The following is a 20,204-nucleotide window of genomic DNA, read 5'->3' as shown; positions in this document are numbered from 1 at the left end:
AACAGAAATTGAGAAAGTCCCGCAGGCTTTTGAGTAGATATCTATCAGCTAGGTCGCCTTTGAGAGAAAATGCAGCTGGTAAGTGTGAAGTTAGAGGGAATATGAATTTGGAAGAAAGCAGAAATGATAAGATACTTGTCATCTTGGAGAACGAGAAGGAACATTTCCTGGCATGTTTAAATTATTAGCTTAGATGTAGGCAGAGAAAGAGGTTACAGGCTGTGGGGCGTGGCCAGGGGGTAGTGTGGAAAGCGTGGGAGATCATACTGCGGCAAAAAAGCAGGATCTCCATGCTGTCTGCTGTCTTAAAAAGATATGAATTTTCATTCCTAGCTTTTTATCCTGTCTGGTTTCATCTTGTAAACCACCTACGGGTCATGGGAAGAGACTCTCCCTTTTGAAGAAGAGGGGCTAGTATTTGGGGAGGTAAGATGCAGTGATGCAGTGGTAGAGGTGTACTGGAAGAGAAGACACACCAGCGCCTCACAAAAGCGGGGAACACTCTGTTTATTATACTCAAACACGTGGTGGTCCCAGACATATGAAAAGTACAGCAGTCTTCCCTCCACACACACCGTATGGGCCTGAACCAAGCTCAGTAACACAGACGGGAAGGCAAGTGCTGGCAGTCCCCTCTCCTCCCGGAATACTCCTTGGTAGCCCGGGCCTTCCGAGTCCATGGGAAAAAATGCACTGTGGAGCCCTTCCCTCAGGTAGGCTGGTTGAAGAGAAACTCCTGCGCCTCCGCCTCTCTAGTAAGGCGCAAAGTCTCGTCAAACTGTTGGAGTAGTTGCTGCTGAACGTTGTGATGAACGGTAAGTCCCAGCAGCAGCAGCAGAATACCAGGACGTAAAAGCAGCCCTTGGAAGTAAACTATTCTCTGTGGGGTGACCATTTCTCTCAGTGCTCTTGCCGACTGTTAGTTCTCATCACTGCTGTCAGAAGAACTGGAGCCTGGAGCTGCACACCTCCTTAGGACACCCTCCACCAGCCGCCCAGCTAACGTCGTCTCTCCTGACTCCCATTGCTCCGGCTCGCCTGGCACAAGCCTTACACGCATGGGTCTCCACCGGGCTCCTCTCTGGGAAGGGGGCTTTGGAGTCGCTGGAGGAACGGGCTGCCTGGAAAACTGCTGGCCCATGGTGGGCAAGGCGTCTTGCATGCTCCCTGGCCTCTGTTTCGGTAAGGTTTCCAACACAGATGTGCAAAGTCTTGATGTGGTTGCTGAGGGGTAATTCAAGGGCTTCTGAAAGCCTTCTGGTGGGCTCTGAGCATCTTGTTCAGAGCCTCCGAGGACAGACTGCAGGAGAGTACATGACAGTTCCTCTTCAGATGGGCCTTCTGCCTCTGAAGGCATGACCATTCCCGGGAGGCTGATATGTGGGAGCTTTGTTCTTGGTTGACTCTTTCCTAGTTTTCTGGCAGGGATTTTCCTTCCTTCTGGCCTTCGCAAGTCCTGCCCCGGATAGCTCTCGTCCCAGTCTCTGGGGCTGGGCTGTTTTGCAACCCACCACCCACAATTCCCTCCTAAAGCAATGGCACTCTCAGGTTGACTGCATTGATCTAATAGCGACTCCGCTAGCTCACTCTCCGTGGTGCTTTCTTCTGAACTGTCCTTTGGATGCATTTCTTTGTCTAACTTCTGCTGCTGCTGCTTCAGGGCTTCAAGAACATCATGGACAGCAATTTGAGCATACACTTTTAGTTCTGAATGGAGCTGCTGAACTTCAGAAATGGCATTTTGGACGCTAGCCCTTGCAAGCGTGCTACTCTCTTGTGATCCAGCAGCAACTTTGTGGACCGGTCGTGACATAGGGGACTTTCTTTTCTTTGTAGCCTCTGGTGTCCTATGTTCAGCTGCTCTGGATGTTCCTTCTACTTCCTTTGTGGCCTGGCTTGAGAAAGGGGTGCAGGATGGCTGCAGTTGTCTCTCAGAAAGTGTCTCAAGGGGCAGCTTCAGGATTTCAGAAAATTTGCCCTGGAAGTGATGTTGAAACTGGGAAGCTACAAACGATTCCAAGGTGCACCCAACCCTCTCCACAGCATCTCTGGCAATTTTGTCAAGAGAAGCCAGAGGAGGTAATTCAGCTTCTCCCAGGCTGCTTTCTCCAGACGTGCCAGCTCGCATGGCTCCTGTGGCAGTGAGCTGCTCCCTCTGCCTGGCCCACAGCCCGCGCTCAGAGGCATCTGATGTGCTGCATACCAAATGCTTCCCAAAGGAATCGAGAACGGTTGCTACAATCTCTGAGGCCGCCCCTCCAATTTCCTGCTGGAGATCTGGAGCAGCTCTCTCAGAAGACTCTGCCCCTCTAGCCCTCCCAAAGAATGGTCCACTGATCGCCAAGGGAGCCCTCCTTAAAACGCAGACTGACTGATCCAGCTCTTTCACCCTCCCCAGCACTTCCTTGACCACGCTCTCAGCCACCTCTTCCAGCTCCTGCGCTTCTGTTACTGTAGTCCATAGCAGCATAGTCTGGACTTTATCAGGCGGGCCTTCATTTGCAGACCTCTGGAACAGAAACCAGGAGGAATTGATGAGTGAATGTGCTCCTTGACTTGGGCAGGTTTTCCTTCCCCTCCTCATGGCCTGCTAACTAGGTGGCTTTCAAGCAGTCAGGCTTGAAGAAGTGTAGTCTCAAAGCAGACACAGCCTGAGTCCAAGCAGAAAGAGGCCGTTCCTTAGAGAGCTGTCGGGGATGTGCAGAAGGAAAAGCTGTTGCTCAGGGGACACCACCTGGGATACAGGTGTTGGAGGTCTCGCGCAGCTAGCAGCCAACCGTCGCTGGCCTCTCTCAAAAGCGCTCACAGGAGGTTTTCTAAAGCAAGGGGTAGGTACTGCAGCCAGCCTGGCTCTGAGTATGGTGAAAAAGAGGAATCCGGCCCTGAAGTGGGAGCTAGTGGCCCCTTGGGGACTGTTGACCATGGCCAGAGGACCTTCACTAGGCAACAGTGGGCCTCCTCAACAGCTGCTACTTCCACAGGACTCATGCTCTACACCGGCGGGAAGCAAGCAACACAAAGGACACAGGAGCAGGAGCAGGTTGAGTTATTGTACAGGACTGTGTGCTCTGGGCTCTTGTGCCATGGTTACTGTCTGCTCTCAGGACACTCCTGCCTTTTTTCTCAGGTTCCTTTGCAGCTCTGAGGCAGTACTGAGGGAGGCTGCCAGCCGCATGCAAAGTGGGGGTGAGTTGTAAGCCACGTACAGACCCAGGCAACGGCCTCAAGATGTCCTCCTCCCTCATTCACTCTTTCGGACCTTGACAGGTTGACTACTGAGCGAATGGCAACACGTTCACCAAGGAGAGAGGCCTGTGGCTGCCCCAGTCAAGCAGCTGCGCTTCTGGACACTCAGACGCTTGGGTGCTTTGCGAATAAAGCCCTCCTAGCAGAAAGATGCAGGAGTGCAGCAAGCGTGTGGGCAGCGTGGGGAGTGATGGTGAGGCAGGAAAGGCTCAGGACAAAGAGAAGAAAGTCAGCTGGACCCGGTTAACAGATACAGCTCAACCACGTCACAGCACGACAGCTGCTATCTTCTGAGACATAGCAGGAGGCTGCTGTCATACCTGCCAAAATCTTCTGCTCTCTTTCAGGTCAGCGTCGCTGTCTCCTTCGCAGGCTCCTGAAGAGAAGCATTTGCTTGTCTCAGGACAGAGACACAGCTCTCTCGAAGAATCCTCCCTACTGCTTTCTGCAGCAAGAAACAAACAGCCATCCCTGAGTAACTTCCAAGCCTGTAGCGCTCCCTTGGCAAGGCGGTGTGGAAAGCAAAGCGAGACTTTGTCCCTAGGCTACAAAGACTTCCTGCGGAGAGTATGACTGACGCTCACCACTGGCTTAGAGACATTAGCCTGTGGAAACCTCCTCTGGCTGCTGCTTAACCTTGCTCCTCAACTCAGGTCAGCGCACAGCCTCCAGCCCTCCCCACTGCTTCCCCTCAGCTACTGTGACGGGAGGAGCCAGCAAAGCAGCCACAGCTCCGTCAGGCTACAGCTCCTCTCTTGGAGCCTCCTGCAAAGCATTTCTGAACTAGAGCAAAGGCGAGCCCTCAGAAGGAAGCAGAGCAGTGCCTGCAGTCCTGGCAGGCAACACAGAGCCTTAGGGCACTCTAGTCCAGGCTTGTACGCACCTTGCTTGTCAGTGTCTTGGGCCTCAAGCGGCGGCTCACTCCGGTTGCCTTCAGGACTCTCAAGTTCCTGATGAGCCGCCTCTTGCCAGCTTCGCAGCTTGCTGCTTGATAGACATTCTTCTTCCTACAGGAGGGAAGACATGCATTACAGAACAAGATTCAGCACACAACAGAAAGAGGCAGGAATTGTGATTCGGTGCCCACAGTTCGGCGGCGGCGGCATTAGCAGAGCGAATCCCCAGCCACGCAGGTGCACACTGGGACAGTTGGCTCCAAGACAAGCTGAAGGTTTTCCTGGGGACTGGTGTCAGTGGGAGGCGGAAATAGGAGCCCCACCGGTCAGGAAGGCCAGAGCCCTCCTCATTTTTCCAACACAGACCCTCCCAGCATGGCAACACCCCTCCCTGCTTCCTCAGGGCATTGCTCAGGACACGCCCTGACCATCCACCAGCAGTCACAAGCTGAGACAGGCTGTGTGCGTGCCAGCACCCCCCCACCCCAGGAGTCCGCAGCGCCAACGCACTGCCACCTAGCAGGCGTGGCCACCCGCACCCACCCAGCGCCTACTCACAGGTCTCCCTTTGAGAGCTCTCCGAGTAGCATCTTCTTCCTCAGATGACAAGCTGTGCCATGTGGCTCGAGCCATGACCTGCCAGCTCTCCCCGCAGAGCACTGAAGTACGCACAGCTCTTCTGGTCTTCTTCCCAACAGCTGAAGGCTCACTCGTCTCGGCAGCTCCTACCAAGGACAGGAAGTACAATTCCCGCCTGTGAATGGTCTCCGTGGCAAAGTGTGTTGGCCACAGGGCTAAGCAAGCCCTCTTTCCTGCTCGGAGGGCACACGTGCAAGAGCCCAGAACAACCGTTCAGAAGAGCGTCTGCCTGAACGAACGCCTCACAAAGGACGCAGCAGCTGTGACTTAGGTGCAGTTTTGTCACCAGCAAGCACAAGGCGCCTGTTCCACAGCTGAGAGCAAACACGCTGGCTCCTGTTGACATGACTGGAGAAATCTGCCTCTAGATGTGTGTTAGCCTCACGCGTTCCTTTCCAGTGCAGTCTCTTAGCTTACCTGAGCTCTTCTGGCTGCCTGGCTGTTTCTTCTTTCCCAGCTGCTGCTGTTCTCGCTCAGCCTGCTGCAGGAGGCCCTTCTCCTCTTCAAGAGCCTCAAGCTTCTCCATCCTCGGTGCAATCATGGCAAGAAACCTTCACGGACAAACACAGATGGCTCAAACACAGCACCTGCAGCTCTCTTGCCCAGACCATTTCCTCTTTTGCCACTGGCATCATCCTGCTGTGGGGGCCCCGCCTCAAGCGCCCCAAACACCTCCCAGCTGCCTTGGCCAAGCTCCACACACTCATGCTGCCACTCGAGGCACAGTCAGCATCTGCACCCGCTTGACTTAGGCAGCGTTTCCCGGAACACAAAGCTCCAGCCAGCACCACGCGGAAAGGCCACAGGCCCACTCCTGGAGCAAGGCTTACTTGTCTTGTCTCTTACCTGGCCCTCATCTCCCTCTCTCCATCTCTCAGGCTCTCTCTTTGCTCCCGCAGGAGCCACTCTCGGAGGCGAGCAATGTCCCTCCCTTCTGGCACTTTCGGGGCATCCTTTAATCTTGCCAGCTCTTGTTTCAGCATTTTCTGAAAGTTGACACCAGCTTTTAGCTCACCTTTGCCACAAAATGCTCTCACGCCCCTGCATGCTGAGGTTTCACGCGGGCCCACAGCAGCACTCTGCTTCAGCCACACAACCGAGGGAGAAGAGAAGGCCTTCCCTCAGCACCCTGGGAGTTTGGGGACGACCTTCCTGCCCGTCCCCACCCCCGCCCTAGCTCAGATCCGACCTGCGCAGTCGTTTCCATGCCACAAGGCCTGGCCCGCCAGCGCAACTCTCCCCGCTTCTTCAGGTCATGCCTTGCTGAGAGAAAAGAAGGAAAGCCCCAACCCTCTGCATCGTGAAGCATGCCTGGGAACCCCGAGCTCTACGTACTTGTTCTCGCCGGTACATTTTGTCAGCCTCGATCTTGAGAGTTGTCAGATACTGCCTGTATTCGTTGAACTCCCGCAGGTTGCAAACCACCTATGGAGAGAACACTTGTCATGCTAACTACGCAGCGTGCCTTCCCAGAAACAGGGCTAACCCAGCCGGAGCGGCTCCCCTGCTCACCCTGCCCTGCCCAGCAGCTGGGGGCTATGCTCCCACCCACCCGCGGGGGAGCAGTGCTCCTCGCTCCACTGCCACACCTCCCACCCATACTCCGTCAGCGCTGAGGCAACGTGGCACAGCCTTGGAAGAGCAGGCGTGGGAATTCCCGGAGCGGGCTTTGGGCTACTTCTGCCCCCAGGGAAATCAGCACGGCAGCCCCGCGCCCTCCACCCACAACAGGAGGGCTGCAGCAAGCGCTCTGGCAACCCCCCCGCCCCCAGTGGAAACTCTTCTTCTCTCCCTGATGGTCAACCTACTTTGCCATCCCTGGTGATGAAACCTCCTCTCTTCAGTCTCCGGAGGTTGTCTTTGCGGTTGTAGTAGGCTCGCAAATGTGGGTCATGCAGACTCCGGTACTCATTGCTCAAGAAGCGGCAGTATGGATCTCCCAGACTGAAATAACCACATGGCTGGTGAAGCTGCAAAAAGTATCGTCCACAGCATGAGCAGGGTACGAGAGATCAGGAAAGAGACAAGGACACTTGCGAGCTTCTTCAGCTCCTAAGGGTAGCGCTTTCAAGCCTCCGAGGTCGAGAGCATTGCCTCCAGAGCCTGTATTCACATCTCTGGCCCTGCCCAAAGCACACCATCCCCCGGACACCTTGCTGCCTGCTGCTCGCAGGCCACCAGCCGCACACTTGCACGGTGCCAGATGCCCGGCTGGCGTTGGCCATGCAAGCTCATGCACGGGCAGACACCAGGGCTGGGACACGCTCTCCCGACCTCTGGCCAGGAGCTGGCCCTGCTCTTTGCAACTCCTCCCTTCTCTCAGGGGCACGCACCCCAGAGCTGGCTTTGCCTGCCCAGCCCTGTCTCATTTAGAGGCCTGCAGCTCCCACTCTATAGCAGGTCACCACACTGATTTCTCTGAATGGCTCTTTCTTCTCCAGGCAGCTCAATGGATGCAGGCAAGGAGATGATGGAAAAGGAGAGCCTTTTCCTACCCCTTTCCACGCCTTTTACCTTTGCCCCCAGCTTGGCCCGGTAGAAGACAGGGTTGGCGCCAGGCAGCAAAGGCAGTTTGACCCCGAGCGGGATATCCAGCAGCTCAGGACCTCCTACTCCAAGTTGCTGTCTTCTGCGCCCAAGCTAGAAAGACAGAGACGCTCATGGGCATTCAGGCCACCATCTCAAGAGCCTTCTTGCACAGCACTTACCAAGTGCTCTTGGAGCACTTGGCACCTCCAGACAAAGAGGGTGCCAAGAGTGGCCTACTCCAAAGCAGCTCTCTGCTTCATCGCCTCCTTCCCTACAGCTCCCATGCCTGTAAACCGAACCCCTGCTGTCCTTCCACACCACCCCTCCTGCCTGCTGAGCTGGAATCCAGCATGGGCAGAGACAGGACTCCCTGAGAGTCTCCACTGGCCTCACCCCACGTCTATCCCTCTCCCTTCCCTCCGCACTGCCGTATGCCCCAGAGCAGCCCTGCGTGGTCACCAGCTCCCAAGCTGAACCCTCTCCATCCCCCCAGCACGCACCTCGCCCCTCTTCTCCCCTGCCCTCAGCAGTCCATCTATATTTCGGAGGCCAGCAGCAAGATAATGCTCCATGGCTCCTATCAAGAGTCCTGCTGCAGCTGCGACCCTCCGCTGGCACCTCTTGCTCCAGCGGCACCCAGCTCCGGTCGCCCAGGCCAGTCTCCCAGCGAGCAACACTACCACAACAAGTGCGCATTGTTGCATTGCCGCTTTCCCGCGCCACCGCCCTGCTGCTGCCAGGCCACGCCGGCGCCTGCCTGCAGCCCTGGCCTGCCCTTGGCTTGCCGGAGAGCTCAACACCAAGAACGACCGAGCCCTTGACAAGTCCATGCCAGGCCTGAGCTCTTGGCCTTTCCTAAGCACCAAGCACAGCACCTAAGCCTGTAAATCAGTAGTCACAGACATGTCTAGGGAGGGCTGCCAACCAGGACGCTGCTCTGCTCACTCGGTACTGCCCCACGCCTCCCCCTGCCCACAGTGCCCTTTTCCTGGAGAGGATCAGCAAGGTCAAGGCAGGGCCCCAGGCTTCCCCACAAGGCACACGGAGGCCCTGGGCTGCCCTGAAAGACCCGTGGGGACATCTCGGTGCCCCAAAAGACACACAGAGCCCTCTGGATGATACTGAAAGGCAAATGGGAGAGGTGAGGGAAAAGACTTCATGACAAATGGAGGTCTTTGGGGCTCCTGAAAAGGTGAAGAGATGGCTTTGCGGGCCATCAAAGGGCACACAGAAGGCTCTGGGCTGTCCCCAAAGGCAAACAGGCAGGTCCTGACGCCACCAGAGGCTAAGCAGAGGGCTCTGGGTTACAGTGGAGGCCACGTGTACCAGAGTCATGCGGCTCTAGGGACGTGAGCTTTCACTGTACTGGCAGTGCTGCTCTTTACCTCCAGAAGGTCTCTCTGCCCATGGCTGGGGTTTCTCCTGAGAGCAGGGAGAGCCCCGATCCTGTCCCTCAGTGGTCATCACCTGCTCCCAGTGTGCCGGGACCCCAATCAGCAGGGCAGGCTCACAGGTCACGCTCCTTCCACGCCAATGTGGCACTCACTGCTGCCCTACCTGCCTGTGGCTGGCTCAGCAAGGGCTTTCAGAGGCACCCACCGCACGGACACGGGGTGCTGGTGAATGGGAAGGTCTGACAAAGTGGCAGTGTGTGCGTGGGAGGAGGATTTCTCTAGCAAGGCAGCGAGTCGAAATGGCAGCCAGAGCTGTTCCCTTTCAGAGTTCTCCCTGGGACAAAACCACAGGCACGGGAGGAAGGGGGAGCTCCAGCTGGCTTGGCTCTGCAAAGAGCTTGCGCCCAGCTTCTGCAGGCAGGGCACAGAGGCTGTCCTGAGCACAGCCACCGCCTCAGCCGCACGCTAGCTGAGCTGCTGTCAGCTTGAGTCAGGAGGCAAAGGGCTGGCCCTGCCTGGGCACGCAGCACAGCAGGTTCAAAAAGCTGCTTTGGGTGAGGGCGCACTCCCTGCCCACCTGCAGGAGAACCCAACGCCCCCCATCTGGCAGCACCGCTGCCCCGACACCGTCTCTCCGGGGGGACGGCAGCCCGCTCCAGCCTGACGTTTCCCAGCCACGGCTACACCGTCTGCGGGCCAACTCCTCCAGCTCCAAACACCCCCCGCCGCTGACGGCTGCTGCATGAGTCGGATTTGTCTAGCAAGCTGCCCCTTGTGCCAGGCGGGCTATGGGCACTGCGCTAAAAGACTCACTTGCTAAGGGAGATTCATTCCAGCTCCTACGCTGAGGATGGTAAAGCCTATGACAGACAGAGCAAGAGATTTCCCTGGTTTTGTAGCGTGTGTCGCCCTCCCCCCAAGCCAGCTCAGGATCAAAGTTCTTTAATGAACCCGGTGTGAAAGTGTAGGTTGGCTACTGCTCTTCTGGGCCCTGTGCTCCCCTCCCCACTCAAGGGGCCGGGCCAGGCCCCTGCCATCCACAGCTTCCCCTGCCTTCCCACTGTCACCGCAGGGGCCATTTGTTGTGCCCTCCCCCTCCCAACTCTGGCCAAAGTGAAGGGAGGCCCTTGGGTCTCTCGGAGGCAGCAGAGAAATCCGGCTCTCCACCTGCGTACGCATCTCCAAACGGCCTGCCCGCTGCTTGCACACCTGGGAGGCCTTCAGGGCAGGGCTGCTGCTGCCCACGGGACTGCTGGCCCCACTTTTACCGCAGCCCCAGGCTGCTGGCAGAACTACGGCCTCCTGCCCCCGGGGTGCCTACACGCGGGTGTGTTTGCTGAAGGTCTCCAAGGCCGCAGCAAAAGCAAAGGGCACCGCGGGGCGGCCCTAGCCCCCCGCTCGCTGGGAGGCCGTCGAGCCCCGGGGCCTCTCAAGAAGGGGCGCGACGCAGCCCGAGACGAGAGGCCGGAGCAGACAGCCTCGCGCGGCCCCGCCCCTCCGCCGGCGCTGCCCAAAGGCCGGGCGGCTGCGCGCTCCTGCGCTTCCGCAGCCAGAGGCGGGCGTGGGGGAACCGGAGCGACGGCGCGGAGCCCCGCCGGCCGGGGAGGCGCCCCCCGCCCCCGCGGCCTCGGGCCTCTGCCGCGTCCCGCCGGGCCCTCCCGGGCCAGGGCCCTGCCGCCGCCCGGCCTGTCCCCGCGCAGCCTCCGCGGCCTCCGGGCCGCCAGGGGGCGGCGACAGCCCGCGAGGCGGCGGCGGCGGGCGGCTGGCAGCCAGCCGGCCCCGCGCCCGCCGGCCCCGCCGAGGAAGAGGCGGTGCCGCGCCGCCGCCCGCCCCTTCCGGCCTGCCCGCGCCGCCGCAGCCCGCGCCGCCGGGCCGGAGCCCCGCCGCTGCCATGGCGCCGAGCTGGGGCCGGGGCCGGGGCCGGGGCCCCCGGGGCCGGGCCGCGGCGGGCTCCCTGCTGGCGCTGCTCTGCGGCCTGCTCGGCGCCGCCGTCGCCACCGACACCAGCACCGGCCAGGTGGGGCCCGGGGCTCGGGGTTGGGGCCCGGGCTGCGGCGGCTGCGCAGGGCCGGGGGCTGCGCGGCGGGGCGCCGAGGGCAGCGGGGCCGCGGCGGGCCGGGGGCGAGGCCGGGGGTGCCCTAGGCGGGAGCGAGGTGGCCAGCGGCGGGAGCGGAGCGGGGCGGGGAGCTGGGCCGGGGGTCCTGGCGGGGCCAGCGGGCCGAGTGCGGCCAGCAGGCCCTGGCTGCGCTGGCGGCGGCGCCCTGGCTGCCCTGTGCCTGCTGCCCGCCGTGCCCTGTGCCGGGGCACTGCTGCTCTGCCAAAAGCCTTCCCGGCGTCTCCTGCAGGCTCTTGTCTCGCTGCTGCTGCCTGAGGACCTCCCGCTTCTCCGTGGCCAAGGTGCCAGTTTAGTTTTCTGCTGCTGAACTGGCCTCAGCTCTGCGGTGCCACTTGTGTCACTTGCAGCTCCTCTGCCTGTGCATTCACCTCTTTCCATGTGTCTAAGCTGGGAAGCGGCTTGGGAAGACCGTCTTGCCTCTTGTGTTTGTGGCGGCAGCGCCTGTCGAAGCTGGTCTGGTTAGCTTGCTCTTTCACTGCGGCTTAACCAGGTCAGCTGCTTTGGCTCAGACTTCTTGTGGTCCCTCCGTTCCAGTAGCCTGTGTTTGGCAGAGGCCGACCTCAGATGCCAAGGCAACGGTAGAAAACGTCCAGTGTCCCAGCAGTTTTGCAGCGTGGCTTTTTCTTGAGCCTTTGGTGATGCCTGGCACATCTTCCGCCTCCCCCCTCCCCCCCAGCATGAATTTCTGTGCTTACTTTTTGAACCCGTGTAACTTGTCTTTGGCGTCCACAGCTCTGATCCTGTGCTGCGCTTTCTTTCTCACCCTCCTGAAGCAAGGGCTTCCTCCTTTGTGGGCCCCTCTCCCTACAGGCTCTCTGCGGCTTTCGTGCCGCCAGGCTAAGTAAGAAGTATTGAACAGGAGGCTTGCGTTCTGCAACGGCCGAGACCTGGCTGTGGAGTACAGGGCAGAGGCTGGGCATAGTAGGCAGTCTTTGCTGGCTTTGGCCAGGCCTGTGAAGCTGTCTTCCCGTCCAGGCGGGAGCTCTGAACCTGGCTCTTTAGTCCTTGCCTGCTACCAGATGGTGTTGCCAAACGGAACAAAAAAAGAGAGGCTGTTGACTTTCTTTAGCTGGTTAGTCCCTTCTTGTTGGGAAGAAATGTTCTTGTCTGTAGATGTTACAAGTGACTGTGCAGCTTCTTATGCTCTGCTTCTTTGTTTTTCAGGGTTGGTTGAAAGCGTATGGCTATTTGCTTCCACCTGACAGCCGATTGCCTGCCTTGCAGTTGGGCAAAGCTATGCAGTCTGCAGTTGCCGCTATGCAGCAGTTTTACGGGATCCCAGTAACAGGAGTTTTGGATCCAACAACCATTGAGTAAGATGAACGTAGGCTATGTTTGTCTTGTCCTCTCCAGATCCCTTCCAATAGGAATCGCCTGGGTTCTTATTGCTGGTGGCACCAAATCCTCAAAGGTGCTTAATACGACTAGCTCAGGCAGTCACAGAAGACCTGAAGACTGTGAAGCGGTGTCCGTAACCAAAGCATGTGGGGAAAATCCAGCTTCATCTTATTGCCAGGAGTACTGTTTGCAACTGTTAGGAGAAGGTCTTGTTAAAGGCGGTTCTTTGTATGTAGACCCCCCTTCCTGGTACGCAGGTGGAGCATGACTCAAAGGTTGTGTTTATTCTCATCTCTGCCTGCGTTTAGGTGAAATCCTGGCTCCACAAATGTCTTCTCAAGAAGTCTTTCTTAATTAATTGGAGCTGTGGCTCTGCATAGACGCTCTCTGTGAAGAAGCAGAGTAACGAATGAACAGCTTTCCTCCTTGTGAGGTGTAGTAGTATCCTGATGAGGATAGCAAAGGCTACATAGGTGTGAAGTATTTGCCATTTGTTGGACAGTAGACACCATGTGATATATGTTGAGGGTGTATTATTTGTTCCTTGTGACCTGGAGCAGTCTCTCGATACCAATGAACCGCAGGCTTAACTGAGCCTGTCTCCTGGTGTTCTGTGCTAGTGGGGAGCATCCACTGACTAAAGCACAATCCAGATAAGGTCTTAGAAATGCTTCTTGGGGTGGGGAGGCGTCTTGTGAGCAAAAAAGGTAACCCAAAGAACTGAACTCGCTCTAGCACTGCTTGAGACTGTTCCCTTGACCCTTTCTTAGGGCGTTAGAAGACCCTTCTGAAGCGTGCTGTGCGTGGTGGTTCTTCTCTCTTGTCATGATGCTCTCTGCTGCTAAAAGGGAAGCAGTAGCACAAAGAAAGGGGACACGAAGTAAGCCAGTAAGCCATGCTGCTTTGCAGCCCTGCTTGTACACTTCAGTTCTGCCCCAGAATGCTGAAGCTAGTATCTGTTAGACAGGCAATGTTGTTCCAGCTTTACATATCCCAGAATCGCAGAATGGCTGAGGTGTGAAAGAACCTTTGGAGATCATCTAGTGCAACCCAGTTGCTTAAGCAAGGTCACCAAAAGCAGGTTGCCGAGGGCTGTGCCCAGATGGCTTTTGAATATCTCCAAGGATGGAGACTCCAGAACCTCTCTGGGCAACTTGTTCCAGTGCTCCGTCACCCTCCCAGTGAAGCAGAGCCAGAGGAGAGCAAGGCTGAGCCAGACTGGCTCTGAGAGCCCTTGAATTTGCTCAGGTATTTGTCAAACCTAGGACTGTTACTGCAGTCTGCGTTATGACTTTGGAGATTGCAATTATTAATTTTTCTGTCGCTTCTGTCTGTGTCCTGAGCTCTAGCCCTTTAAATTTTCCTTATAACCTGTTAGAGTGCAAAATTTATTTTCTATGGGTTCTTAGACAAAAATTCTGCCTTTTTTTCCCCCCCCCCCCCTTCCTTGACACTTATATTGAAAGTCTAAAGCCTTTAGGCTCCTTCTTCCCCACAGAGGCCCAAACCCTGAGCTTGGTCTTTCCTTTAAGAGTAGTAGCCCACTGTGTGGAAGCTCCTGTACAAGGACTGCCCACATAAGTGGGAAATGGGAAAGAACACCACTATTGCTGTTGCTGTACTGGCACGTGAAAGGAAGGTGGGGTCAAGTAGGGGGAAGCTTACTGAGCTTAGAGAGCAGTAACAGGATAACAGCTTGAGTTTATATGCTTTCTTGTAAAATCAGCAGGGGAAAATCAAAACAACTTTCTCCTACCCTGAAATCGACAGCACCCCAGCAAACTTCATGTCTCCCTGAAGTCAGGGGGTTGACTGGTAATTTTGCCCCAGAGTTAAGCAGTGATGCAGTGCTGGAAGTGTACGGGAAGAGTGAGTGTAGCGCCTCACAAAAGCGGTGAATATTGTGTTTGTCATAACGTGGTCATGGAGAGAACCAAGAAATGGTCTTTCTTGTGTTAGAACTGACTGGTTTGTCTGCTGTTGCGTCTTGTAGCCTGCTGTACGGGTCTCTCTGCCTTTGGGTTGCAAGGCACAGCTGCAATTGCGTTGTATACTTCAGGAAGTTTAAGCATACAGCTCCCACCAGCTCAGCGGTAGGCCACTGTGAGAGGTCCCTTCTTTCTTTGGTGAGAGTCATGTGGAGGACTTGGTGCCTGAGGCGTGGAAAACAGCTCTACGTGGACAAGAGCTGGATGGCAGTGCTGTTGGAAAGGGCGTATTTCTGGGCACGCCAAGAAGTTGGAGGATTGCTGTAGTCGATATCTAAAAAGGGCCAAGCAGACCTTGTGAGGGTTCAGTTCTCTTGGTGCCTCCCTTTCCTAAGAATCTTTCAATACGTGAGCCCTGCTTGAAATACTTCTCTGTTGTTGCTGTTTCAGATGGGAGGTGTATTTATAAGTCCCCTGCAGCAAAGAAAGGGTTAAGGAAAGAACTCACTAGAGACTGGCTGGCAAAAAGCCTAGCTGCAGAAGATAAATGGTCCCAAGCTACAGCTGCACGATTCTTTTGAGATAAAGCGGCACTGCTGAGAAAAGGAGAAGGGCTGGCTGGACTTGTAGCCTGGCCCTTTGGGTCTTGCTCGGGCCCATGGGGCTGGGAAGCAAGCTGTATCAGGGAACTGATCCGAATAAAAAGTAAGCAGTCTCAGCTTGACGTTAGCACAGGGGGTTGACACACTGGGTGTTCCCGAGCTGTGTTCAGGTAACAAAAGTTGTTTTTGGACAATGCGTAGCTGGCCTGTGGAACCCCTGGTGATAGAGTCTTGGGGTTCAGAGAGGGCAGAAGTATAATGGGGGTTGAAGCAGGCATTAGGCAAAGGTGTGTAGGGTAAGTCCGTTAGCTGCTCTGAAAATGCTGGTCCTGGGGAACCTTTGGCTCAGGAAGGCCCTAAAGCCCAGAGTGCCAGCACTGCAGCTTGCCTCTGGAACGGCCCTGTGTCCTGCCTGGCATCCTTACATTGTCATGGAGCTGGGGCAAGAGCAGGGAATGTCATATTCTCCTTTACATCCACTTTTGTTTCCCTTCATTGCAGAGGCTGAGGGAGCAGGCGCAGGAGAGAACGCCCCAATGCTACAGGTCTAGAGCTTTCTCCACAGAAAGCAAGAGTGGAATGTTCTTGTTCTGTTGCCCACATCGTGTAGTACCATTTCAGCCTCTTCTGGGCCAGACTTGTATGAAAACATATATGAACACGTATAAAACATATTCCTGCCTCCTGGTAGGCATGTGTGGCCTCAGCACTTATGTGAGCTGCCACCAAGGTCGTGGCCACTGGATCCTGGGAGTGGATGGTCAGACCATCAACTGAGGTTAGCCAGCCAGGGCCCTCCAGGCTGTCAGGGAAGTTTTAAGATGGTCCTGGAGAGTGCATCAAATACTTCGTATGCTCCCTCTTGCTCTTTAAGACCGCAAAGAGTGTGTGATGCACATACCCTGTTTTCAGGCTGTTTTTTCAGGCTTTGGCTGGGGCCTGCCTGAACTTCTGCAGGCCTCCTGGCAACATAAGTGTCTTTGTCTTTTATGTTGGCGCAGCTTTGTTAGACATCTGTGTTAAACTCCTGAAGTTATTAAACTCCTGCCTGGCCCTCCGTAGTCCCGGCAGTCACATCAGTCTGAAGAGCCTTGGCAAGCCTGGCCCCGAGAGGAGTCCTGCGCGCCCCTGCATGTAGCCCTTCCTGTGAACCAAAGGAGTAAAGAGAAGCCACAAAAGATACTGTGCTTGGCCTGACTCAGATGTCATTCTCTCCCCTGCTCACCGCCCCAACCCCCAAATTCAAAGCTCTAACTAGAAGGTTTTTCTTTTTCTTTTTGCTGTTTTTTCCCCCTTTTGGAAACTGCACCTCCATTCTAGCTTGTCATCTGGCTCCAGATTCCCACCGAGTAAGTACTGCAGCCACAGTCATTACAAGCACCCTACCTGAAGAGATGTGTCTTTGGCATTCTCAGATTGCAATGCTGCTGTCGCCCAAAACTGGGAGCGCTCTGCCACTTTCCCCAAGAGAAGGGAGGCCATTTTGAGAATATCCTGTGTTTTCAGCTACCTGACCTTCATCTTAGCCACTGCTAAAGAGGAGAGGAATAAAGAGGAGAGGTATAAAGAGGAGAGGAAGGCAAAGGAGAGGTTTTGTGAGGAGGAGAGAGTCCCAGTGACCAGGTGGGACCATTCCAGATTTGACAGCCCCTGTAGAGTAAAGCAGAGGTGTTACAGGGGTCAATGGCATGAAATTGCAGAGCTTGCCAAATGTGCAAAGCCATCACAGAGAGCCTTCTCCTTTTCCTATAAGGAGGCTTTCATGTATGAGGATCTTCAGAGATGTCTCTCTTGAATCTGGGAGTGTGACAGACCCCATTTTCTTGGAGTCCAGCAAAAGGATCAGTCTGCAGGACCATGCTTGGAAATAGCTGCCATATGGACACATTCTCATTTGGACAGGCTAGAAAGGAGTCCTTTTCTGGCAGGGGGGATATGGCAGATGACTGCCCTGAAGCTTGTGAGCACCAGCAATTTCTAAATGGGGGAAGTTGACAGAGTTTAGGCAAACTGTTTTGCTGCCTGAACTGGAAACCCGTACATGTGCTGTCAATGAATGTTCTTCTTAGGCTGTGTGAGGGAAGGTATCTGTCTAGAAACAAGTCTTCTGTTCCCTGCTGTTTACTTACTGACCTCATCCAAACTACCATGGGAGGACTCTGGCCCCATGAGGTGAGCTAGGAGAGAGCACAAAATGGTTGTCGACTCTGAGCCCTGGTGTCGTCCCTTTTATCCTGTCTGGTTTCATCTTGTAAACCACCTACGGGTCATGGGAAGAGACTTTCCCTTTTGAAGAAGAGGGGCTAGTATTTTGGGAGGTAAGATGTACGTTGTCTGGGCTCAAGTGAACAGACGTGTGTGGACTCATTGATATTGACTGGCTGCAGCTAATGAAGCACCGTCTGTATTTGTAGGCCAAGAGTTGCCCCAGGGTAGGTAGGAAGTGGAAGCTCTGCTGAGATCAGGGGAGAGAATTTGGTGTCCTGCATGACAAATCTGCCAGTACTGACGATGATGCTGCTCTTGAGCGTAAGTGGGTTGTGGCATGCCACTGCATACCAAATGTTGCAGCGCATCATCAAGGCATCATGTCGCAGTAAGACACTTGCCTTTGTCATCAGTGTAACAGATGATCAAATCCATAAATCTCCTAGAGAATGCCAGTGGCAATGTCTCCAGCTGTAGCCGAAGTAGGAGGTTGAGGGCAGCGTCTGTGTGCTTGGGAAAGCAGTGGCCAGCGATTACTTGCAGTATTCCTGGGCTCTGGGCTCTTGCCCTGGGCTGCACTGCTAAATACGAGAAAATATGGCTGTGACAGAAAACTGCTGTGCAGGGACCTCTGGAGACCACTGGCTGTAGTCCCTTTTTTGCTTTCCCTGTCTTCTCTTTCTCCTGTCACGTGCAGTGACAGAGAAATTTGTTGCTCCATCAACCATCTCTACCACCTCTTCTGGAGCCTGCGCAAACCGGCAAGCAGGATAGTGTTGTGGATCGCAGTCCATTTCTCCTTGTCAAGCTGATGCAAGAAAGAATAAGATTTGTTAGGCCTGGAAGAAGAGGAAGTAGGGAAGGAGGCATGACTGTCTGTGCCAGTAGTGCATGGACCCCTCTGCAAGGAAGAGCATCCTTTGCTCTCCCAGTTTAACCTGGACATAGTGGCAAGAGTTTCCTATGTTGGTGAGTGACCTCAAAAGAGTAGAGGCTATAGGGGAGGATCAAACAGAATGTAAGGACTGTGACCTCCCCAACTGGAGAGATCTCTTCCTGTGGTTAGAAGTGAAAGCCTTCGTAATTACAGAGTCACAGAATCAGTTAGCCCTTCTTGGTTTCTGTACTGGTCATCTCTAGGAGGTTTTACAGTCACACCCCTAGTTATTTTGAGTCTCTTTACCAAACTCGTAGTGAGCTTTCTTTTTCATTGTGTCCCTCCAGGTGGATGAAGAAGCCTCGGTGTGGAGTTCCAGATCATCCCCACTTAGGCCATAGTCGGAGGAATAAGAGATATGCGCTAACTGGACAAAAATGGAGGCAGAAGCATATAACCTACAGGTATATTTCCCTCCTCATGTCCCCGTTTTTCTTTGGAAAAAGATCATCTGTATTTTTTTGATACACAAATTCTGCAATGAGTTGTAAAAAGTGAACTTCCTCTTGAATGCATAGTTGAGACCTTCAGTTCTCTAGATGATGGTGAAGGGGAACATTTTCAGAGCACTGAAATAACTGAGAAATATGTTCTCAATTAGAAAACAATTGATGAGCAAAGATGACTTAAGTCCCAGCTATGAGACAAGTAACTTTGGCTGAAAAACCCCAGAAGAACCTTTCTGTTCTTAGACCTCTAAATTACAATATAATTTGATCTTTGGAACTGAAGCTACGCTGACAGATAGCAGGACTCCAGCCTTTAAGTCATTTGCAATATTTGCTAAGAGGGGACAGAAAGAAACAAATCTGTAGTTTTTTTCCATGTGACATAGATGTTTCATATCACCCAAGCCAAGCTGAGTCGTGTTTGAGTCTATTGCATGCACACAAAATCCTCATGAAGCCTGCTTTTTAAGCTAAAGTTTATGGGAAATCTATGTTCAGTTAAACTAATTTGTTAATTAGCTCTGTATCATCAACTGTCATGCAGTGGGTTGCACAAAACTGGCAGGTCCATCACTCTGATGAGCTCCTAAGAGTTAGAGCAGTCCTGAGAATGAAACTGCTCACATCAGTAAGGTTGTATAGTTTAGTGATAGGTTTTGTTTCTCAGAAAGAATTTTAGTAATTGGGTTTTTCCATACTCTGGATTCCATGTTAGCATGATATTTTCAGGCAAAATCTGAGGTAATTAATGTTTTCAAATTAAGCTTTCAAATTACTTCTCTCTCTCTCCACCATAATTTGGAGGGTAATCAGACTTCTAGGAAATGATGCAAGATCAGCCCAAGTATTGGTAAGATTCTTGTTAACATTAGTGGACTTCATATTGGGGCTATTATTTTGCTGATAACTTTGTTTGCAAAAGCAAAACTTTGCATGCCCAGAATTGTTGCAAAAATTAAAGCCCCTCTAGATATGGTGACTCTGCAGAAACAACTGTGTTTTGGAATTGCAATAAGAAGTTTTGAATGGACTCTTGTACCTTTAAACAAGCCTTCTTTCTCATTTATGCAGTGTACACAACTATACGCCCAAGGTTGGAGAGCTTGACACGAGGAGAGCCATTCGTCAGGCATTTGATGTTTGGCAGAGAGTGACACCACTTACCTTTGAAGAGGTCCCTTACCATGAAATTAAAAATGACAGGAAGGAGGCAGATATTATGATATTTTTTGCTTCTGGTTTCCATGGAGACAGTTCTCCATTTGATGGAGAAGGTGGATTCCTAGCTCATGCTTACTTTCCTGGACCAGGAATAGGAGGAGATACTCACTTTGATTCAGATGAGCCATGGACCTTGGGAAACTCTAATCATGACGGTAAGAGTGCAGGTCATTTTTGAAAAGAAGAGCGAGTTGAATGTAGACACATTGATAGGCTTTTAAATGGGAAGTGTTTGCCCTCCACTCACCAATAGGGGGTGGAGCCTTCCTCTCCTCTACAGCGGCTCCAATGTTTTATGAAATATGCATTCTATCTTCAATGTACAAATCGTTTTATTAGTAGGTTTGTGACCCTGCATGCCTTTTTTAAACAGACCATGTGTGAACATCCAGGAGTGAACAGGAGCGCGTGTGTACTGGCTGTTTCGCTCTTCAGAGATTTGGCCCACTCTTGCTGCCGAAAATGTGCTTCCAGAGAGAAAAAGATGAACGAGAGAGTGTTGGAATGTAATCTCCATATCTCATGGAATACTTCAGGGCAACCGGAGTTAGTTGTAGTAAGGAGCAGAAAGTTGAGGGTGTTTGGATAGGAGTTGGTGGTAGTTTCTCAGTAGGTGGTAGAGTTTTCAGGTGGTTTAAATCCATATTTATTTTCCCCAAAGCTGAAGGGCTGAGGATTCAGAGAACTGTTTGTGTGGTATT

At 53.9% G+C, this 20,204-nt stretch overlaps 1 protein-coding gene across 1 annotated transcript in view; it reads left to right on the top strand.

The window, feature by feature from the left end:
- Window positions 1-10,583: 10,583 nt before the first annotated feature.
- MMP24 (matrix metallopeptidase 24) overlaps window positions 10,584-20,204 on the top strand; it is a 57,240-nt gene continuing 47,619 nt past the window's right edge. The window contains exons 1-4 of the mRNA XM_068912945.1: window positions 10,584-10,721; window positions 11,985-12,133; window positions 18,121-18,237; window positions 19,354-19,658. Of these exons, the coding sequence (XP_068769046.1) occupies window positions 10,596-10,721; window positions 11,985-12,133; window positions 18,121-18,237; window positions 19,354-19,658 (697 nt within the window). The 5' untranslated portion in view covers window positions 10,584-10,595. The remainder of the gene's footprint in view (window positions 10,722-11,984; window positions 12,134-18,120; window positions 18,238-19,353; window positions 19,659-20,204) is intronic.

Source organism: Struthio camelus, chromosome 18 (genome assembly GCF_040807025.1).
Source record: "Struthio camelus isolate bStrCam1 chromosome 18, bStrCam1.hap1, whole genome shotgun sequence".
Classification (NCBI taxonomy): domain Eukaryota; kingdom Metazoa; phylum Chordata; class Aves; order Struthioniformes; family Struthionidae; genus Struthio; species Struthio camelus.
This window is presented reverse-complemented; position numbering and strand designations above follow the sequence as displayed.